The sequence below is a fragment of the Macaca thibetana genome, chromosome 2 (assembly GCF_024542745.1).
Source record: "Macaca thibetana thibetana isolate TM-01 chromosome 2, ASM2454274v1, whole genome shotgun sequence".
Taxonomy (NCBI): Eukaryota; Metazoa; Chordata; class Mammalia; order Primates; family Cercopithecidae; genus Macaca; species Macaca thibetana.
Genome location: NC_065579.1, coordinates 8,492,076 through 8,515,981, shown reverse-complemented (window position 1 = coordinate 8,515,981; position 23,906 = coordinate 8,492,076). Strand labels below are relative to the sequence as shown.

At 36.7% G+C, this 23,906-nt stretch overlaps 1 protein-coding gene across 8 annotated transcripts in view; it reads left to right on the top strand.

Moving 5' to 3' along the window:
• TP63 (tumor protein p63) overlaps positions 1-23,906 on the top strand; it is a 265,894-nt gene that overhangs the window by 138,911 nt on the left and 103,077 nt on the right. For 3 of the 8 annotated variants that reach the window (XM_050779263.1, XM_050779262.1, XM_050779265.1), the window contains exon 1: positions 18,842-19,028. The exons of the other annotated variants lie outside the window; for them this stretch is intronic. In XM_050779263.1, coding sequence (XP_050635220.1) covers positions 18,987-19,028 — 42 coding nt within the window. In that variant the 5' untranslated portion in view covers positions 18,842-18,986. Of the gene's footprint in view, positions 1-18,841; positions 19,029-23,906 lie in introns of those variants that run through there. 8 annotated transcript variants of the gene reach the window in all.

Genomic DNA, 23,906 nt, shown 5'->3' with positions numbered 1-23,906 from the left:
GTATTATACAAATATATATGTATATACATTTATACAAATATATATACATATATTTGTATTATACATTACATGTATATGTATATGTATAATACAAATATATGTGTGTATATATTTATACAAATATATACATATTTATGTATGTATTTATATATATACATATATATACACACATATATATATGGAGGATGAAAGCACTGATCAGCTGATTGGCCTTGAAGATACCCTCACTTTCTTTAATTTTCATGATTGCCTTCCTGTTAATGTCACAGACTCTTTTTTAGCCCTCCTGAGTTGAATATTTGGGCACACGTGACAGTATACATACAACTCGTGTTTGAATAAAGGTTTGTTTGGTTGATTGCCTGGTTATCTGAGAGTGAGATCTTGGCTCTCATTTGGCTAAAGCAATAAATGTCTGGGCAGTGTCTGCTAATCAGTAGGTCAGTTCACATCAACATTCAGCAAATTCGTTGATTGATTCATTTATTCTTAAAATATGTAGAAAATTTCCTACGCACACGACCCTGTTTAATATTTGTATGATAATCTAATGACTTTAGTGTAGATATCATTCTCAATAGGATTTGATAGCATGTCGGAAACTGCTGAGCATGGCAGAGTGATAAATTGTGCTTTTGTTTACATGACTAATTGTAAGGGTTTGGAAACACTCCTTTGATGTACTAAGAGCAGCTAATGAAGACAGTTAAATAAACAAACCATTATGATGAATCTAGGAGTTCATATAGACATTCTGCTAATTTGCTTCTTGTCCCAGGCCCAAAGTTTTATGTATGTCTTCCCAAGCATAACAACTATTTTTCATTTAATGGAGAGCTAGTTTGTTTTCCTTCATAACTTAATGCTCTATTCACTCACTTAGAATGTCACTGCTCAAACTGGCTTTAGAGATTAGCTACTAGCTAGCTAATGCTTTTACCAATAAGGAAACTGACGCTCCTAGAAGTGAAGTGATAAGCCTTAGATCACATTGCTAATTGGTGAAGGAGCCAGTCTAGAATCCAGGTCTCCTAATTGTTTCCGCTATACTATGATGCTTCCTTTAAAATACAGGCTAGATGCCTGTATAAAATCTCTTGAAACTAGCTCTATATTTCACCAATCAGTACACACCAACTTGAGACTAGCAAACTTTTTTGGTATGTTCCATAGTTGCTCTCACACTGTCATTTTGCCTAACAGCAGCTCATATCTACTAGGAGAAAGTACCAAGGCTTTTCCTGTGATGCGTTTCGTTGTTACTCATTGCTGTTTAGTGCCTAGACTGCATCATGTTTAATGGAAAAGTAGACTTAATTTCTGTCTCATTTTCAAGAAATGTGCTGTAAGAGCATGCCAACCCCAACCCCTTGATAATCTTGTCTAACAGCGTTGGTGGTGTAATGAATTAGTCTTGCACGAGTCTGCTGCTTCTAGAGGACTAAGCAGGGGATCAAATCCTCCCTTTGTAGTGAGGCAAGCTGCCAGAGAAGTGATTGATATTGCAGACAGACTTCAAGGAAGAAATAAGCAGATAAGTGGGGTAATAAGTAGATAATATACTACTTTCCACTTAGTGTCTTTTATCTGAGCATCTGAAGGCAGCTGTATACTTAAACATCAAGGCCCCTTGGTGTAAGGAGAAAACGGGGTCTTTCCTTTTATTCTGTGGTCCTCCATAATCAATAAATCAGTGAAAATGTTTCCAAAGAAAGATCAGCGCTAAAGATTTGGTTTTGCCCTTTCTCTGTGAAGCTAAGGCACCAGGATATGAAGCAATCGCTCTAAAAGTTATCTTGATCTTGATGCAATGTTTTGTATGCACTTTCTCCTACAATGTTTGGATCTGAAAAAAGAAACTTCTACTGTACCAAGTAAGGCATTTACTGTCTTTTTAATCCCTTCTGATTGTGTCAGACTCATTCCCTCTGAGTAATTCTCATTCTTGGATTTATTTTACTCCTCAAAAATTTCCCTTGTAAATCTTATTTTAGGTCAAAGTCCTTAGACAGTAAATCTTTCAGACAGCTTCAGGCCATTATGGCTCCAAGAAACCATTGTGAAGTGAAGTTGTGTTTAATAAGGTTGATGGACCCTGTTAGAGATCTCTCTGAGTATGCCTTCATTAATTTTGTACACATCTTGTTAATTCACACAAAGAGAGTAAGTTGCCAAGCCAAAATTGTTTCCTTTTAGCAGACCATGACTCAAAATTCAGAAGCTGATTCCTAGGAGAGTTAAAGAACAATACTGGCTGCCACATTTTTTTGAGGTAACTTTGCTCTTTAAAGAGACTAGAATAATTTTCTAGTCATTAAATCACCAAATATAAATACCCAGTGACCTTACAAATATTGTTTAATCATCCTCTCCATCAATGGCTCTTTTTTTTCTAATTTATGTCATGTGAGAGTATTTGTTAAATCATAGAAAACTTTGAGATCACAAAGGTCATCAGATCTAACCACCCATTCTGTCTGGGCTTTAACTCTATCATAATATGCAAAGGACTGGCTTATAATTCCCTTAAGAAGTAAGAAAACACATATCCATGTATTCTGTCCTTTGAAGATCAGAAAATATCGCTGAATATGAAAAAAAACACACCAAGTTCTTGGCTTCATATTTATAGTTTGTCTAAAGAAAAAAATTGCTTTCTTCCAACAAACTGCATTTCCTTTAGGACACAAATTTTATACTTGGAAGAAGATTTTAAAAGAACTATGTGTAGCACCTTTGCAACCATCTTTCCTTGTGATCAAATACTTTTGTGAGCCGATAAGTCTCAAGTTGAGATAATTAAAGATAAAATGTGACAGGAATTGTATGTGCATCTGTGTTTGAAGGGAGCCTTGCAGTAAGTAGAACATAAAGATATATGCATCGCTGTTTTGGTAATCTCCATATAGTATTGATTATAATCTCATGTTTTTTCCACTTTATAAACATTTCATCTCATTTGACAACCCTTACAGTTACCTGTGAGATGATGTAGGTGTTGTTATCCCTATTCAATAACTGTAAAAGCAGTTTCCAATTTTCCCCAAGGCTGCCAACCTAGAAAGTATCAGAACCCAGACCTTTTGACTGCAGCCAAGTATGGGAAGTGCTTTCAAATAGGGCATCAGATACAGCAAATCATCTGTTACTATGAAGTACTATACAAAATGTTAGAACTGTTATCGAATATATTCTCAAGACTTAGGTCCGCAGTCGGCCATTGAGGTACAAATCTTTTCCTATAGAAAGGAAATTGACAGCCAGTCGCAGTGACTCACACCTGTAATCCCAGCACTTTCAGAGGCCGAGGAGGGTAGATCACAAGGTCAGGAGTTCAAGACCAGCAGCCTGGCCAACATAGTGAAACCTCGTCTCTACTAAAACTACAACAATTTAGCCAGGCATGGTGGCAGGCAGGTGCCTGTAGTCCCAGCTACTTGGGAGGCGGAGGCAGGAGAATCGCTTGAACCTAGGAGGCAGAGGTTGTGGTGAACCGATATCGTGCCACTGCACTCCAGCCTGGGCAACAAGAGTGAAACTCTGTCTCAAAAAAAAAAAAAAAAGAAATTGAAAAAAGTCGTAGAAAAAAGTCATTTGCTGTTATTGAGTGTTATTGAGTCCACTGTGTTAAGTTTTTTACAACTTCAAACTCATTCTCCCTCAAGTCAGTCTTACTTTCTTTTCCTCACCCCAAACCCAGAGGATTCTGCCTTCTTGCTGGGTTCTAGGTTCTACCCTTTCAGTATAAGATGAAAACCACCTTCCACACAACTTCCTAGATCGTAACATGTCATGTTCTCTCTCCTTGTTTTGACTTAGTTTTGTCTTTCTATTTGATTGGGGGTACTCTTTGGATCAAGTTTTTTGTAAAGTACCTTCCAATATACTTGAGCAGCTATTATACTTCTCTGAATATCATAAGCATCTTGTCCTCATTTCTTTTTAGTGATATCTAACCTTCTATCTCTCTTTAATTCACACATTTTAAAATATCTTCTTTAAGCCCCAAATATAGAAGTGAAAACTTTTCACAGAGAGAAAGAGAGGTTACCTTTTACTACTACCTTAGTATGTTTATTGGAAACCTGTAATAGTCACCAACACTTAACCGAATTTAAAGCAGAAATTGAGGCAGCCCAATGGGATGACTGAGACAAAGTTTTGGTACACTTGAAATATAAGCCTTGGGCCATAAACAAAAATATATGTAGTTCTCATGGTTAAATGTAATGAGTAATGTAATTATTTCAAATATGGGATGCAATCCTAAGAATGAGGAGAGAAGGAGAGCCACTTGACATTTACAAAATAGTTGCAAATTTGGGAGTCTGAGGCAGAAGGGCTGCTTAGCCCAGGAGTTTCAGACTAGCTTGGGCAACATAGCAAGACCCTGTATTTAACAAAATATAAAAAATAGTTGCAAAGCATTGGGACACTTATTTTCAATCTTTGGATTTCATGTTGTCTTTCTCTAAATGAAAATGTGTGGTTATATGATTTCTAAAGTCTCTCGATGTAATATTCTTTAGTTTTATTTTTATCATTGCTTACAATTACTGCCCATATTATTACAATAAGCCTGACTTTTGAAACACCATGTTTCGCTCCAGAGACAGAGACAGAGCCCTTCCTCCTTTCTCTTCTTGTCTTGCTGGGGCCTAAGAAGAGAAAGGGGCACTATTGTTATGGGTGAATACATGTAGAGTCTTAGGAAATAATGAAGAAAGGATTTAGGAGTGGATGCTTAACTGATTGCTTTCTATTAAAGGCTCACAATCCTATAGAAGAGTAGCAATGAAGAAATGGATCTTTATGTTTGAATTCCTAAATTTATCCTGAAAACAAAAGCCAGCCCCTGCTAGGTTAGAGTCCTCCAAAGCTAGGGATCTGTTAGGAGCACTGGTTTTGCCTTACAGACCTAGATGTAAATGTTAGTCTCAGATGGGCAGAGAGTTGAACTCTGTAATTAGCCCTGCAGGTCAGTCTTGAAAGAAATGAGAGTGTAGCATCCAGCAATTTAAAAAGGCATCCTGTGCAATTGTTTACTGAGGGTCAGAGGGTAAATGCTGTTGTGACAGTTGGGTGGACTTGGCACACTTCTCTACACAGGATAAGAGCGAGAAGAGAGGTTGATGTTGATCTTTGGTGATAGCAATAGCAGAAGACAGTTCCCCAAATTCTAGGGTCTTTTAAATATCCTTTCAATTCACATGAAAGGCTTCCATTTGTAATCCAAGGAATTGAAATATCAAGTCATAGGAAATAAGAGGTGATCTAGCCCATAACTTTATCTTCAGGGAAGATAAGTCATAAACTTTTCTGGAAGCTTAAAGCTGAAGTATATTTCTCATGTTTACTTCAAGTATGAGAAGGATACAGATAATTCAAATCCACCACAGTCTTATTCCAACATGTCTTTCCTACTCTGTCTTCCATCTCCTGTCGTTCCAGGCTCATCCAACTCACCCTGTTATTTTTTTATTTTTATTTTATTTTATTTTGAGACAGAGTCTTGCTCTGTCACCTAGATTGCAGGGCAATGGTAGGATCTGGGCTCACTTCAATCTCTGCCTCCTGGATTCAAGCGATTTTCCTGCCTCAGCCTCCTGAGTAGCTGGGATTATAGGCACCTGCCATCATGCTCAGCTAATTTTTGTATTTTTAGTGGAGATGGAGTTTCACCATATTGGTCAGGCTGGTCTCAAACTCCTGACCTCAGGTGATTCACCCGCCTCTGTCTCCCAAAATGCTGGGATTACAGGTGTGAGCCACCATGCCTGGCCTCACCGTTATTCTGAATGCATAATTTCATGTCTCTGTCTTTTGTCCTATGCTGTTTCTTAATTAGATTCCTAAATGTCTATTTCCTCTTCCTGTTCTATTTCCTTTTTACCTTATGGATTCAACTCCTTATCTCTTCATGAAGAATTAATCACTCCTTTCTCTCTGTTCCCATAGAACTATGTCTGTAACTTTAACTTACTTAGCATTCATTTTAGTTACTATTTCACATGCACTTCACCCGACTTTGTAAACATATTAGGTTTTTTTTTGTTTTTTGTTTTTTGTTTTTTTAAGTATATGTCTCCTATACTAGATGAGGAAGTCTTTGGACAGATGCTGAGTCGTCGTCGTTGTCGTCTTTTTTTTTTTTTATTTTTTTTTCCTTTGAGTCAGAGTCTTACTCTGTCACCCAGGCTGGAGTACAGTGCCTGAATCTCAGCTCACGGCAACCTCTGCCTTCCGGGTTCAAGTGATTCTGGTGCCTCAGCCACCTGAGTAGCTGGGATTACAGGCATGCATCATTACATCTGTCTAATTTCCATATTTCCAGTAGAAGTGGGGTTTCACCATGTTGGCCATGACTGGTCTTGAACTCCTGGCCTCAAGTGATCCACCTGCCTTGGCCTCCCAAAGTGCTGGGATTACAGGCATGAGCCACTGTGCCCGGCCGAGTCTTATTCTTCTTTAGGTCTTATTGCAGGATAATGTACAATAAAATATTCAGTTAATGTTTGAAAGGAAATGTGCTTGTCTACATGTGTATGTGGGAGAAATAAAATGGTCTCTAACTGATGGCCTCTAACACCCCTTCTAGTATTAACATACACTGAATGGATCTATGGTTTGATGTATCAATAAAATAAAATCAACTAATTTTTAATCAGTTATTATTTACTTTCGCCTTCACTTTTTTTGTCCAGATTGCCTGTAAGAGGATGCAAAACTCAAATTTGACAATCTTTTCTATTACATGAACCAGTAAACATTTTTGATTTTTTCCATTCTAGAGTCATAATGGAATTGAAAGTAGAACTTGTCTGATGGGTGAGGATTGTACATGGGTTTTAGTTTGCTCAAGTAGTCTTCTAGTTAATGATCATGACCAAGAACTTATTATTGTTGCTAAATAGGAATTGTAAGAATGTGGATATTTTGAGGAACGAGTTAGGATAAAAGAAGCTGAATATATGTTTTAAAGAGATGCTTAGACTGAAACATCAGTTCCCTTTTTTGTCCATAATCTTATAGATCTGGTCACACCACTTACATTGTTATCAACTCGGCCCTTTAACTTTGTAGCTTAAATCCCTTACCCCATAGAGAAACTATCTGCATCACAAAACCTCATAAATCGAAGAAATACTTAAAGTAGAGAATATAAGTAAATGAGATGGGTGTAATATTACCATTTCATTCACTTAGCAACTGAGTTACAAATAATTCCTTAGCTTTATTTTTTTATTTTGCTGAAGCCAGCTTTTCCATAGCTTGTGTGTGTGTGGATGTGTGGATGTGTCTTTATGTTACTTATAATGAAGTCTGACTTTGCTATGCATTTCTTTTTGTGATTTAAATGCAACATTCATACTGAGTTCCATTTGACGAAATGATTTCATCATTATTACAAGGCTATAGTCTTTAGTTTCCCTTTACTTTTAAGCAACATATATATTAACCCTAAAGTAAATTGCAATCTTTGCTGGAAATTACCTATATTTTTAAAATGCATCACTCCTCTTGAGTCTTTTTTAATCTCTTTGTGACATTATTACAAAATTGTCTAGTTCATGATCAATGCAGATAATGTTTTCTTACAAAATCAAACCAGCAACCTCCATAGGCCAGAAGATCTGGCTTAACCACCCGGGTCACAGAGTCACACCTACTTGGTTGCACCACTTTTTAATCGACTTGTGAATCAGGCTTGGGAAAGTGGAGTTAAGTCAGTTCATTGTGTCTGTAACAGTAGGAAGCTCAGAATACCAACATGTAGGGGAAAAAGCTGCAAAGAAAATCCACGGGAGCCATTTGTGTCCACAGGACCTCTCAATTTCCCTTGCAGAGCATGCAAATAAAAAAGGTGATTTGCTCTGATACAGAATTCCTGCACAATGTTCAGGCATGTGTGCAAGACAGTAATCTCTTCTGTGACAGAGTAACCTGTGTAGCACAGGGAAGCATGAAATTTGGAGCCAGCAAACCCGAGTTCCAAGCTCCAGCCTTAAGTATAGTTTAGCGTATGAACTTGAGTATGACATTTAACCCCTCTAGAGCCTCATTTCCTTGTCTGAAAATGGAGGACAGTAAGACTCTGCCAACTTCACAAACTTATTATATGGATCAAACCAGAACAAACATCTCCCAAGCAGAATGTGAGTGCTTACTCTGCCTACTTTCCAAGCTGCAGGAAATATAGAACTAAATTGGGCATTGCCCTTGCTCTCAAGCTTCTATTTCAGTGTGGGATTCATGAAAACATAACTAAAAGGCAATAAGATCAGATCAACAATAATATAGGTATCCCAAGAATTAGTAAAATGTTAATGGAGAGAGCAACTGACTGCCTAGAAAAGACAAGAAATTACAAAAAAGGCAAGAAGACAGATCCTAGCAAGCACAAGCTAAGTACATAGAAGACACTCAACCAGTGTGGAGTAAAATGGAAGTAGCAGTTATGTGGGTGTTAAAGAATGTGTTTGAGTTTGCCAGTTGGAGATAATAGAGGAACTAGGGTCTACAGAGCTGCCAAACTGTGAAATATAAGAGATGTATGCTTTGTAAGCTGCAATGCGGGATACATATCCTTAAGCTCTTATTACCCAGCCCCAAATCACTGCACCCTTCTTTGCCCACTAACAAGACTTTTTCAAAAGAAGTACTCAAGTTAGATCATCTTAGACAGAAATATAGAATACTTTAAAGCTAGAACTGATCATTACCTTCTTATCAAAATATTTTCTTGCACTCTTGAAGTTGGATTTGGTTTTTCATTTTGGAAAACAATTTCCTCCATACCTTACTTATAGGCCCCTATTTCCTAATTCTATGTACACTTAACTCTCTTCTGTACTCAGGGTCACTGGGACAAAAATGACACAAGGAAGGCACTTATTTTTATGTCTTTATTATTGTTTTGGACTAAGATCTTCTACACCCCACACTTAGAGTGAGTGGAAATTGTTGCCAGAGACAGGTGCTTTTTCTCCCATGGCCTGCTGTCACAGAAGGAAGATGACACCAGCCTGGTGACATTTGTGCCTGGGAGAGCTGCCAGTCCATGCTGCTTCCCCAGTGTTAAGAAACACTATGGTTTGTCATACCTAAATTACTTCCACCTCTCTGCTGGCGGTGGCAGTGATGTCAGTTATCCTGGATCCAGTTAAGGTTTCAGTCTTTCTGTTTTCCTGATCATGTTGACTCTCTTCTTCTTCTTAAAATGCAATTTTTCTTGTTTTGTGTTTATGTTAAGGGCTATTTTCTGCCAAACAGACATTATCAAAGCAGTTGCATAGTGAAGGACTGGCGTCCTTCAGAAATGTAGAGAAAATCTGAGACTGTCAGGCCCAGAAAGAACTTTAGAAATCCCACAGGATTTGGCCAAGTCTTTGTCGTACTTGCAAGGGGCTGAGAAACAGACAGACTAGATAGCTATGTCAAGGCCTGATAGCAAGTCACAGCATGAAACAAGTGGACCTTTAAAAAATATAGATAGCTACAGATACCACATTTACATACACCATTTCTGTATACTTAGGATTTAAGGGTAATGTAATCCTGAACAGTGTAGCAGAGAGGATTAGTGAAAACAGGGTTCTCGGAGTGGCTTATCCACCCTCGTGGTTTATGATGCAAAGGTGGTGTGCATACTGGATGGGAGATTCACAGGCGGGATTATCCACGGGTTCCTGATGTCACAAACCTGTGACTTCTCCTATTTTCTAAAACAACTGTGGCTACTAGCGGACACATATGCTGTAACTAAAGGTGCAGACCGGCAGCAGTTAAAACCAGATACGGACGCTAGAACGCTCTAAGAGCAAAATACAGTCCCCGCCCCACTTGGAGTTCATCTAGGATTCCACAGTAAATACACCTCCTTTCTATTTTGCCTAGGGATTTTTCTTTTTTTCCTGGAAAGGGTGGAGAAGATTTACGTAAGAAAGCTGAGTTGCCTCAAAATACAGCCTCCAGAAAGAATGAGGCATCTCCTGCCCAGCCTATTATTCCTGCTGAGGAGAGAGAAATTGAGGAGCTAAAAGTGAAGCCTAAAATTGCCAGGGCTGAAATCTGGATAGAAATCAACTGGTCTATAAAATTAGCTGCCTCACTGGCCCTTTAGGGCGGAAATACCACGAGGAACAGACGTCTGATGTAAAGTTGAGAGGGAAGTTGTCTTGTCTTCGTCAGTAGTAAATCAAATCTAGGTTGAATAGACAAATGCCATCTCCAAGGAGAGTAGGATCACAATTATATAGGATGCCGAATATCTAATAACACTAAATCCAATTAACAGCTTGAAAACCTGAAGCATGGGCAGGGGAAGTGTCTTGCTTCAAGTAATGTAATGAATTTACTGGTAGATGCAGAACTTAACCCAAAATTCATGACTCTTAGAACAGTGCCCTTTTGGCCAGGCGCGGTGGCTCAAACCTGTAATCCCAGCACTTTGGGAGGCCGAGACGGGCGGATCACGAGGTCAGGAGATCGAGACCATCCTTGCTAACCCGGTGAAACCCCGTCTCTACTAAAAAATACAAAAAACTAGCCGGGCATGGTGGCGGCGCCTATAGTCCCAGCTACTCGGGAGGCTGAGGCAGGAGAATGGCGGGAACCCGGGAGGCGGAGCTTGCAGCGAGCTGAGATCCGGCCACTGCACTCCAGCCTGGGTGACAGAGCGAGACTCCGTCTCAAAAAAAAAAATAAATAAATAAATTGAAAAAAAAAAAAAAAAAAAAAAAAGAACAGTGCCCTTTCATGCATGACCCTGAATGCAAGAGGGGTTTCGTTTTTATGGTTTCAAGGTAGAATGAATTATGGAAATCTGGGCTTGTGTTATAATATATCCCAGTGTGGAATCAGAAGGAAAAGTGATGTGTTATGCAATGAACTTGAGTGAATACTTATTCATTATCCATTCAGAAAAGAGACAAACTCAAAATCAAATAGGTGAAACCCAAAGCCCAGGTTTCCTGATGTTGATTCCAGAGTTCTTTCCACTGTTCCTTGCCGGCAATTGACTGCGTCTATGACCATTTGCCATGGTGGCAGCTGTACGGAGGATGTGGCAGTAAGTAGGAGGGCCAGGGACTGAAATATAAGTTTTAATCAGTCTATTCAAACATAAGACAATCCAGTGCTTTAAAAAATAAGAATTTATAGGAGATATTTAGTAGCCATCTTCAGAAATACACATATTGATAAATACAACAATAAAAGATACTGACATTTATTTGGAATCTATCATAAACTAAATAGTGCCATAGGGCTGATTAGGGAAGTTAAATGTTATAATGTGAGGTGATATTTTGCTTTTAGAGATGAAGGTTCAAAGAAACTCAACACATCACTATTCAAACACAGTGTAGTTTGATTTAAGACCTTCTCTTTCCAAAGTAGACCAGTCAGTGGGAGTACAGGTGAGTATGTTTATTTTAATGAATAACGTATAATAGCAATAGGAGGAACTTAATTTTGTTGATGAGTTTTTACTCTATTTTTTTAAATATTTTAAATAATAGTAGCTGCTAGTGCTGGTACTAGTGTTGTAGTGAGGTGAGCTCTGTAATGCATTGTTGGCCTAAACATAAACTGGTATCCTGTTTGGAAATTAATGTATCTATCAGGCTTTAAAATATTTTTGTCTTTTAATTGAATAATTTGCTTATGGTAGTGTACTTTAATAAATAGTGTAATAATTTTTGCTTTATGATTATAGTGGTGAAGAAAAATTGAAGCAAATTGAATTCCCAATTAGTTGGAAATAGCTAAATTAATTCAATAACTATGTAGCAGTTTAATTTTTTAATTTTAAAATTTAATTTAATTTAATATAATGCATTTAATGACCTGAGAATGTACTCATTTTAGCAGATTAATTTCAAAAAGTAGGTATATGCATCTGTGTACACAGATACATATATACATACTTAACAAAATATATCTTTAGTATTGAGTATGTGTACAGCTGGTAAAACACATACTTATGTGTAATATGTATCTCTGGAAGAGAATAGACCAAAATGCTAATGGTGTCTACCTGTAGTTTCTAGGATAAATGACTGCAATTTATTCCATACAGTGTGTATTTTCTGTATTTTCAACACCATATTTGTAATCTAAACAAACACATGTATTTTTTAAAATCCTAAAGAAGTCAGTTTTATATAATAAAATAGTTTTTATTTTAGTGTATATAATACTAAAAAGAAAAGCAATTTGGAAATATTTGATGAATCTATTAAAGGGTTAAACCTTTATTAATAAAGAAGATACTACTCCTTCAATGGAGCAGGGATTGGCAGTAAGGCAAAATATATTAACAGGCCATTTAAAGGAGAAATGCAGAGGGCTAATGAACATATTGAAACACATGAAATATCACTAGCAATAAAGGGAATTAATATGAAAATAAAATATTTTTTTATGTATAAAGTTGGAAAAGATAGTCCTCTCAGTGCTGTGATAGCCTCACTCAAATGTAATCTGTTGCAGTCTTTTTGGAAAATAACTTGATACTATACCCATGAAGTGACTTAAGTCCATAACATTTGACCCAGTACTTTTAGTTGTAGGAATACTTAACAGGGGAAAATACTCAAAATATTATGATAACTAAAAAAATTATATTGCATATGATCTCAATCTTGTTTACATACATAAACATAGGAGGAAGACCATAGAAACTTTTAATGTAATTCTGAGAGTTGCACTTACAGTTGACTTTCATTTTTTATTTGTATTTTACTTTTTTCTTCTAAATTTCACACTATTTTTGTAATCTAAAAATTTTAAATCCATAATGCGAAACAATATGAGGAGAGATTATCTTATCTCTGTACATTTGTACATCTATTTACTTGAACTGTAAGTAAGGCACTATCTAAATCCAGGTAAGTGGTAAAATACTGTTGTTATTATAATCATAGCATTGGCTATATGGCAAATGAACTGTAGGACATAGATGACATTGAAGAAGGATAAATACAGGAGTAAGAGGGAAAAGTAAACATGAAGATGTAATTTAACCATGAAGCATAGTGTTTTCCAGTCTCAAAATACACAGATTCGGATCTCAATTCCATCATTTAATCTCTCTCTGCACTTCAGTGTCTTCATCTGTAAAATAGCAATGAACATAGTATCTAAGGAATAATTTTATGAGAATTAAATGAGTTTGTTATATGTAAAGTGCTTTGAGTACCTTAACCATAAAAAGTGCAGAGAATCTAAATTCTGTCTACCATTTTATCATTTACTTGAACATGTATACAAATAAAAAATTAAATCTAGAATACACTGTAAGATTTAAGACAGAACTCATCTCCCCTTCTATGCCTATAAGACTTACCCATTTTTCAGAACTTAGCTGGTCATCCTCAAATGGATGAGATCTTGTTTTGGAACTTAGCCTCAGACTAAAAATTGATGTGTTGAACTAATTTAGTGGCCTTTAGTAGCTTCCTCAAATGCTAATTCTTATCACCTATCTGAGGCAGGAGAGGAAGGTAAACACTTAATTCACACAGTATTAGAACTTTAAAAGTTATTCAGTGTGTTTTGTAGATCATCCTTCACAGTAATGGTAGCTGATATCAAAAAGATCTCACTGGTTTTGTTTTGCAGCTGCCTGGAAAGCCCCACCATTTCTTAGCTTTCACACATGCTCTAAAAACCCCAACCTTTCTTGACTATTACAGGTTTTTCATGCTGACAACTTTCTCTTTTCACAAGTAATTGTTGAGAGCTTGAGATACTGAGCTTGAATTGAAAGCAATATTTTTTCTCTCTTCTATTTTAATTAGATGCTATGCTTTGATTTTTACAAGATGAAAAGGCATCTCTCTGTTAAAAAGGCATCTCTGTGTGTCTGTCTCATAATAAATGCTTTGGGTAAATACTCTTCTGCTTTCTAGTTATCTCTTATAGAATTATAGAACTGTTTAATTGAGCTAATACTCACCGAGCTTTTGGAGTACTAAATGTGACATGATGAACATAAATGTATTCTGACTTCAAAAACTTCAAAATCTTGTTGAGGAGACAGTTAAGTATACAACTTTTTGCATTAAAAGGTAGAATTTTATTACTGCTTTTATTTATATTCATCTAAAATAAGAGAAGATTTAACTTTAGGGATTTAGAGAAATTTAGAGAAATTGTTTAAAGAATCTAAAAGTATTTGAATATATCAGGAAAGCAAATGAAGGCATTCCAAACTCAGGGACCGGATTGAACAGGACAAAAATAGGCAGCTGGGGTCCACATTTGCTAAGCAGAGTGGATTTGTAAGGAAAGTGAAGCTGAAACGGTAGTTTGGGGCCAGATTTTAAAAGGCCTTGAATGCCATTGTAAATAATTTGTTTGGTCCTGTTGGCACTGGGACACCCTGAGGAGGGACATGATCAGAGTTGCCCTTTAGGAAAGGTGAACTGATAGTGAGGGAGTTCCAGCAGGGAGGAGAGAAAGTGGAGACATTGCTGTGTATTCCTTTTTTGCCGTCATTCAACATTCAGGTATATATATACACACACACACACACACACATATATACATATGCATATACATATATACACACACACACACATATATACACACACATATATACATATACCTATATGTATATATAGGTATATGTATATATGTATATGCATATATGTATATATGTGTGTATATATGTATATGCATATGTATCTATGTATATGTATACACACATGTGTATATATACATATATACATAGATACATATGTGTGTATATATACATATGTGTGTGTGTGTGTGTGTGTATATATATATATATTTTTTTTGAGATGGAGTCTCGCCCTGTTGCCCAGGCTGGAGTGCAGTGGTGCGATCTCAGTTCATTGCAACCTCCGCCTCCTGAGTTCACGCCATTCTCCTGCCTCTGCCTCCCAAGTAGCTGGGACTACAGGCGCCCACCACCATGCCTGGCTAATTTTTTCTATTTTTTTAGTAAAGACAGGATCTCACCGTGTTAGCCAGGATGGTCTCAATCTCCTGACTTTGTCATCCGCCTGCCTCGGCCTCCCAAAGTGTTGGGATTACAGATGTGAGCCAACGCGCCCGGCCGCATTCAGGTGGATTTCTTATTAAAATGTAGAAGGATTATCAGCCCCTGTACCTGCTAGTTCTGTAATCAAACAACCATGGATTATAAATCAGGAAAAAAATAAAAATACAACACACAAACCAAAAATATACAGTATAACTATTTAACTTTTTCACATAGAGATGTCAAATGGAGTCATTGACATTGGTATTTTATGAAAATGGCATTTCAAATCTGAGAAAAAATATTCAATAGATAATAAAGATCAGTTTTCAATGGGCGAGAGTAGATTTTCCTTTGTTTTTCATACAGACATATATTCTGGAAAGTTAAAAGATTTGCATGTGAAAACATTCAAAACTCATAATACTGTAATATGGTTACAAAATTTTACATTGGGCTGGGAAGGGCCTTTCAAACTATGTCTGAAACACAGTAAGTCATCAAAGAAAAAATGGTAAAGTTGACTATGGAAAAATTAGAATTTTCCTACACCAAAAAGCAAACTGTAATACTGTATGCAAGTTTGAAAGACCAGACATACCTAAACACACACACACAGACACATACACGCATGCACAAATACACACACAAACACAGGAAAATATAGCACTTATAATAAAAAGTTGGATGTTAGAAAAGGATATTCATCAAAATGTTAGCATTTTGTTACTTCTGGAAAGCATATGCTTTGATGTGACATCTTGGACTTCTGTTCCCAAAGCTGTGGGTTCACAGCACTGGCATTTTTACCCAGGGGGCGGTGCTGACCCCTAATTCTGAGACCGTGGAGCTTTAAGAAGTCTGAGGAAATGCCTGAGAAAAGGCAAGAGCTCTAACTAGAGTTGTTCTAACTACTGAGGACTTGGGGCATTCACTTAAAACCCTTGAATTTGTTTATTTATCTGAAAAACGTAGATAATAATACTAGCCTACACCACTAGGTGGTTAGGAAAATTAATGCATGTTACTAAACCTTTGAGATCCACGTATAAGCATTTTTGTTTATGGAGTGCAGAGAATTGTTACTTCTCTGTAACCTGCTTAAATCAATGCATGATATTTACATCAGCTCTTCACACTAATTCTGAAATCAAACATCAGATATACTTTTATTAGCTCTTTTATGGAAATGTTTGTGCTGAGTTCAAATCTACATGAACCATTAGCTAATTTTTCATTGTGAGGATACCTTGAAGCAAAAAATACGACTTTCCACCAATATATTGTTCCTTTTTCTTTATGTCATTTAAGTATCTTAAGTAGCTGTGCAACTTGACTACTTCATTTGTACAATATGGAGATGAGCAAATTGAGGGACAAATAAATATCCAAGTAAAATAAGATGAATATCCTCTAAATCACTTCCCTGATTCTGGACAAAAACAGGCTCTTATCTTTGTAATGGTCTTTAGAAATCATTTAGCTCTGCCCCTCATTTCACAAATGAGGAATCTGAATCCAGAGTGGTTAAGTAACTTGCCCCAAGGGCACAGAGCTCCTATCTCCTAACTCCCAGTCCAGTGTTCTTTTCTTCCAAAATACTCAAAGCTCTCAAGTAGCCACAGTGGACATATTGTCTTAGATTTTGTCCAGAATCTTTGTAAATATGTTAGAGACCGTATCTGAATTCATGCTGATAGCTGAGGTGGCACGTGGAAAGAATCTGACTTTTCCATCCATCAGATCTTGCTGAGAATCTTTTGACTTCGTGAAAGATGAAGTTGTTTACATTTTTAGTGGATATCAATACTTGAGACCTTGAGCCTTAGATTTGGGTATTCAAATGGCTACGTGATCCCATTAGTGTAAAAAACAATTCAGTAATGACTTTTGTAGGCAGTTGTGCTAACAGCATTTCCTCTAGATCATTGATTCCCAAGCATGACTCATACAGAACCGCCTAGCAAGCTGTATAAAATCCAGTTGTTGGGGCTGTAGCCCTGCAGAGCCTGATTCAGGAGATCTGGGGCCATGACAGAAATCTGTTTTTAAAAAGCACCCTGGATGATTTTCAGGATCATCCAAGTTTTTGGGCCACAGGAATCATGCACACCTTTAAGGGAGCAACCATCTGCTTTCTACTATTGACTCTTAAGCTGTCAGTAGGTGTAAAATTTAAATACATTGTACAAATAATTATACTGTATTTTGTAAGCAGGTTTTTTGTTGTTGTTGTTGTTGTTGTTGTTGTTTTTTGCCTCATAGGCAGTGCTCATTTGGTTAATTATAGGTAGAAAGAGAGATCATTCTTCCCAATGTGTGTGTGAAGAAATGAATGTTTTGTCTGATATAAATTTGTAGTGTTACAGAGTACTGTCATATTCTTGCATACTCAAGATCAAATTATATTATGGGAGTTTTTTGGTTTCTGTTTATAAAAGAAGGATGCACTATTACCAGAAACCTATGGGTCTTATATATCAGCCAATGGCCATATCATCCTTCAAGTGCATAAATGTTATGGATGCAAAAGTAGAAGTAAAGGGGAGGCAAATCGGAAGTTGTGAACGTATTTGCAAACTTTGTTTCTGAAATGTATGTTCTAATCTCTTCTGGCTTCCAATTCTCTTCTAAATTTTGTGTCTTCTAAATTTTATAAGAAATCGCAATATTCACTTATAGTTGTCTTTGCCACTTACAACTTTTCAAGCAAAATAGAGGAAACTGGGTTCCTGAGTGGGGGCTGTAGGATGATGTGGAGAAATCAGTCTAACTGAATTACAAATATTCAGCAGTAAAGAGAGTATTTTAATGAATCACATGATAACCATCAGGGTGCATCTCATCTCCACCACATCTTCGAACCAAGGCCAGATTCTGCATGAATGTTGGCATGTATTTAGGTAAATGTATTTTTAAGACAAAAGAGAATTGCTATCTTATGCTTTAATACTTATTCTACTCATCATTTACATAGATAAATCATGTACAGTAATCATTTTTATTACCTATTCACAAGCAAAGATATTAGTAGAAACTGGGTACAATAAAATAGAGAAAAGAAATATTCAAATATATAAGGGTTTTGTAAAAAAAAAAAAAAAAGAAAAAGAAAAGAAAAAAAAAGGACATATTTATCAGGATTCCTAATTCCTGTACATAATATGGATGTTTGCTTGTTTTTATAAGTTAACGGGGACTGGTAGTTTAAATTGTTATTGAAACATGCTCAAAAAAATCAGATAGCTTATTTTGTCATTGCTTGATATGAAACCACTGGCATTTTTCTGGGGAAAATAAGTTAAATACTCTTTAGCTACCAGGCAGTGGGTTTTGATTTTTTTACATTGATTAAATCTAACAGTGGATTTGAGTTCTCTCTCCTAATTTCTAACTTGGTGTATTCATTCTTGAAACCTCAAATCTAGATTTAAAAAAAGAAGCCTCCTAAAAGTTTTCCTGAAGTTTACTTTTCAGTTGCAAAGAGTAAAATAACTTTCTGAAATGCCTTCTGTAAATCGTGGTGGTGGTGGTGCGGTTTGTTTGGGGAGATTTGTTTTGTTTTTAAAAGAGAGTGCACTTTCTTATGAAAGAGACAGGGAAAGTTTTACCTGTCTGTCTCCTGGGTTTTTTTTTTTTTTTCTTTCTTTCTTTTTCTTTTAAAGATTGGTGATAAGGAATTCTAACTACTTAATGAGATGGGAGAGGCCTCACTCCATTGGAGTGGAGGAGTCCAGGTGGAAGTTGATGGATTGGACAGGTAAAGAGAAGAGTCCCGCCTCCTCATGCCTATAGTTGGGTATATATTAGGAAACCTTAAATTATGTACAGAGAGAGAAAGAGAGAGAGGGACTTGAGTTCTGTTATCTTCTTAGTAGATTCATATCGTAAGGGTCTCAGAGGGGGTGGGGGGGTTGGCAAAATCCTGGAGCCAGAAGAGAGGACAGCAGCATTGATCAATCTTACAGCTAACATGTTGTACCTGGAAAACAATGCCCAGACTCAATTTAGTGAGGTAAGGATTTTAGATTTTAGCACTCCATTTAGAGATGCTTTTTAATTTTTATTATTTTTTAAAAGACTTACATATTTGTGGTTCTCGGTCACCCAAAGTAATGTTTTGCAAATTGTATGTAGGAATCTCCTTTTCTTGGTTAATGTTTTCTGTGGTGGCTGTAAGATTTTTTTTATTATTATTATTAAGTAGGAGATGGAGCAGTAGGAGAAGATGAAAAAGAAAAAAAAAATCTGGATGACATTATGTATTTGAAAAAATAATGTTCAGGATTTTATAAAGTCACTTTTTATAAAAACAGACTCAGCAGATCACACTCTGCTGGATACATTGCAATGAATCCTATCATGGGTATTCACGTACCAGTAAGAAAAATTAGTTGACTGTGTCTTAACTTCTTAGCATAGGTCTATTTCCAGACTTCATCCTAAAAGCAAATGAAGCTTTTTTCAAAATAATCAGGTGAGATTTTTTAAAGCCATCTTCATTTTTAAGTCTGTCAATCCAGAGACCCACCTAAATCCAGAAGGGACTGTAATAACATTTCTGTCGTCTGGAGGGTGACTTGTACTTTCACGTGTGATGACAAATAAAGTTATTTTGGAGGGATGCGTTGTTAAATATTTATACATGCATGTATGTAAATGTGTATTACAGCATACAGGATTTTATTGAAGGAATTGATAATTTGCATTTCTGATCTGTTAGCAAGTTTGTCTTAGGTATTTAAACCTGTGCAAAGGGATAAAAAAAAAATCCTGAAGAGACTGTAAGGCTTTGAGGAAGTTTCCTAAGGTTGAGGGAGGTCTAACAACAATATTAGTTTACATTCCTCAGAATGGGCAGCTGTGTTGACACTAATCAGATTGGGTGGGGGGTGTTGTGGAGAGAGAGTTCGGTGTTTCAGATAAAAATGCTTGCAGGTGAGTGCTTGGAAAAGTGGACTAGAGTACTCAAATTGAGCTCCTTAAAAATCAAAACAAAATGCATAGTATTCCGGTGCAGACCGCAAGAGGAAGAGTGGAGCAGAGGGCTGCTAAGCAGGCCTGTGCTATGGTATTGACCACACTATTGTCTAGACTCCTGAACTGTGTAAATACAACAGGGGAAATATCGAGTTATCTAAAGAAGGAAAAGGAAGTGCCTATTTTTCTTTAAAACATTCAAGCAGGCTTGCTTGTCCTCAGTAGAAAAACTTGAGTTTCTTGTTTTGCTGTAATATTGAAAGTTAGCTTAAAATGTTGCCAATTTGTTTTTAAATAGAAGTAGCTTTTAAGATCTTCTTGATTCTATTGGATCCAATTTTGTCCAGTTTTAATCATTCAGAAAATGATCCGTCCATCATGTCATACCTGAGTTTGTCTGTCTTTATTCATGAACTATTTGACATACAGTATTTATAAGCCACCTAGGATCTTGTAAATCAAATGGGAGAAGCAAAAGTCTGTTCATTGATATCTCTAAGTGAAGCACAAGGTTGATGTAAAGTGGCAAGAAATGATTATTTTTTAAGTTAAATATAATGTTGTGAAAGAAAGCAATTGCATTCATGTTGTGATTAGAGGATATTTGTAGAAATTATTTCCTTTTATGGAGGCAAAAGAGTCATGTTGTTTGTGAGAATATGGCATGCTTATGAAAGAAAGTAGTTTTATACACAGGTTTTAGTTTTTCAAAACTTCAGATAAATATGTAATCAAGAGCCACAAAAGGCATCACTTGTCTGTTTTCTATTGGAATGCCGCTAAGGTCGACAAAAAATATCTGTGAAAAAACATGGCCGCACTTCCCTACCTTTCTATGTCTTTTTGCATATTGCCTGCATGACTTTCATATCCTTCCACCAGTGCATGTATTAGGTCATAATTTCATGGCTTGACTTCCATTCTATTACGTACAAACAGCTCTCTTTCTATTCAGGATTATGCTTTCATATCTAGTCCTCTGTAAAAATTCAGTGCTACATCTGAGTATATGAAATGCCTGGGACCACATGGCTCTGAGAACCATACATTTAATATAAAAGTTATAATGTGTGGGGATTTATGTGTATTAGTAACTGTCAATACAGAAAAAGCAATCTACGGTTATCACACAAGAATTGTTAAACACTGGGTAGATTAAAAATGAAAAAGGTATAAAACTTTCTGTAAGAGTGAAAATTATTTAAAAACTGTAACCCATTCTTTGACTTCAAATAAATGTATAGTAATTTGCTAGCAATTTCTTTGAATTGGTAACTCAAAAACGATATAAGAACACTGCTCCTTCTCTACTGCTTCTTCCATAACTTTTGAATTCTTCCCCAACCCCTAGCAGATCTGGATTTGGGGGAGCTGCTAATTAATAGGAAAGGTTCCAGAAGGGAGGAGAACATGAGCAGGATATAACAGGCAAGGCTGAAGGCACTACCCTTGGGTACAGTGGAGAGGCCACAAGCAAGCTCCACTCCCCAGTGCTAGGCTAGGAAAGACAGAGCCTCTGGGAACCGTCTCAGACTTAGAGAGAGAGAGGGCCAAAAGAAAGGAACTTCTTCACAGACCAAGTTTTAACTTCAACTTTCTGGAAAAACGAAACAAAACAGGGCTGTGTGTGTAAGTGTGTGTATGTGTATGTGTGAGTGGGAGGATCTGAAACTCCTTCTTAGAAAGAGATATTTACTAAAATTCCTCATCCGGGGTGTTACATGATGAAGGAAAGACACTTTGGTAAATGGGTTACAGTATTTTAGAACTAAATAGGAAATCAAGGTTCATATATGGAAACACCTCATTTTACAAATCAGGGTTAATGATTTTTCTTTCTGTAGTTGAGAGAGCTGTATGTATATGATTGTGTTCCCTTTACTCAGCCACTTTCTTTTTAATACCCAGGAGTGATGGGATGATTCATAGTAGGCACTCCAAAAAAGTTTCCATGAAGAACTGTTGTACAAAGCCAGTGGAATGCAAGAAAAAAAGTGTGGAGGCAGCAGGGTAAACTCCCTGTAGCCCAGGTCATTCTCACTTAATTGATTTCTGTGTCTGCTTGGTCTAGGAAAAAACATCTTTCCTGTCCTAGTACTATTTTTTTTTTTTTTTTTTTTTTTTTGAGACGGAGTCTCGCTCTGTCTCCCAGGCTGGAGTGCAGTGGCGGGATCTCGGCTCACTGCAAGCTCCGCCTCCCGGGTTCCCGCCATTCTCCTGCCTCAGCCTCCGGAGTAGCTGGGACTACAGGCGCCGCCACCACGCCCGGCTAGTTTTTTGTATTTTTTTTAGTAGAGACGGGGTTTCACCGTGTTAGCCAGGATGGTCTCGATCGCCTGACCTCGTGATCCGCCCGTCTCCGCCTCCCAAAGTGCTGGGATTACAGGTGTGAGCCACCACGCCCGGCCCCTAGTACTATTTCTACTGACTTAACCGTTTAAAAAATATGGGTGTGAGTTTTCTGTTGATAGTTAATAAATGTATTAAGCTGCCCCATGTTGTGCTTCTGAGCTATTTATTGTCATAGGAAAAAGCACAGTGGGTGAGAAGCAGAAGCTGCAGGTTAAATTCATGTCTGCCACGTCGTATTCCTTACTCCATGCTGTGGCCATAAATTGCACTACTTGTTTTACAGTTGGTTGTCCTCGAGCCCAGAGGGAACTAGGAGAAAGACATCTTAGATCACAGATCGCACATCATTCCTTCCTTCACTACTACGGGGGAAAAAATGATTTTGAGATAATAAATCACTTATCCTTTACCTCGATAAGGAAAACCATGTTTGGTTTGGTTTGCTTTTTAGAAGAGCAGTGATTCTCAACAGGATGTCACAGGTACAACAGAAAGCATCAATGGATGTCTAGATTTTCTAGAGCAATCAAAAAATTGGTTTCTTTTTCATTACACATACATTTTCTGAATGCGGAGTTGCTAAAACATTCCTCAATGACTATGTACAGAATTTAGATTCTGCATTCTGCCTAGAAAGGGAGTATATATCTAATGTCATGAGATTTTAAAAAGGGATTTGGATCAAACAGTTGAGAAATACGTTACCACAAATACACCCTGGTTTTCTTTGATGTGCATATGATTGCTTTGGGTGGAATCTGAGCTGGTAGAACAGAGGGGCACAGGTAAAAATCCTTCCTTCCTAGTACTTTTTTCTCCTGTTGAATATTTTTAAATTTCTAATTGTTTTATATCAACAAATAGAATGAATACAGGTAACAAAAAAATACTTCTGTGGAAAACAACTTGATGATTTCCACAATTTGTAAGTTTTACTATTTTGAAGATAAAAACTTGTTAAACCCAAGTGGGCACTCAATTTTCTTTAGATGTATGTTGAGGAAAACGTCAGATGACTAATATAGCATTATTGTCCAGTGCCAATTTAGTGGAACCTACGAATGGTATCCAATAGAGTACTACATTTTGGGTCTGGAAGAGAATGGATTCAAGTGTCAAAGTGAAACATTTGATTCAAAAGTTAAGTTTTAAATCTTATTCCTAATCTTAAGGATGCAATTTGTGGGCCCAAGAAAATAGTGAAATGTGGCTTATTAATGGGCCACCTCTCTAAACATTTTATAATTTTTACTTATACTTTTTGATTAAGTGCTACATTGTCAATATTCATGAAAAGTAGTATTGAGAAAGAGAAACAGGTTAGAAGGAGAACTGACTGACTCTTAAAAAAATGTTTACTGAGCATCAGTTATATGTAAAATGGTACACAGGATCTAAAAAATCATTAAACAATTCCTACACTAAGAAGATTATAGTTCACTGGGGGAATGAGTCTAATATGAATGCAATTATAATACAGGAGAGATTTTTAAGTGTGTGAGCAAGATAATATAAAGCATCAAAGGGAAAGAGAGCCTATGATGTAGGAGGGTCAAGAAAG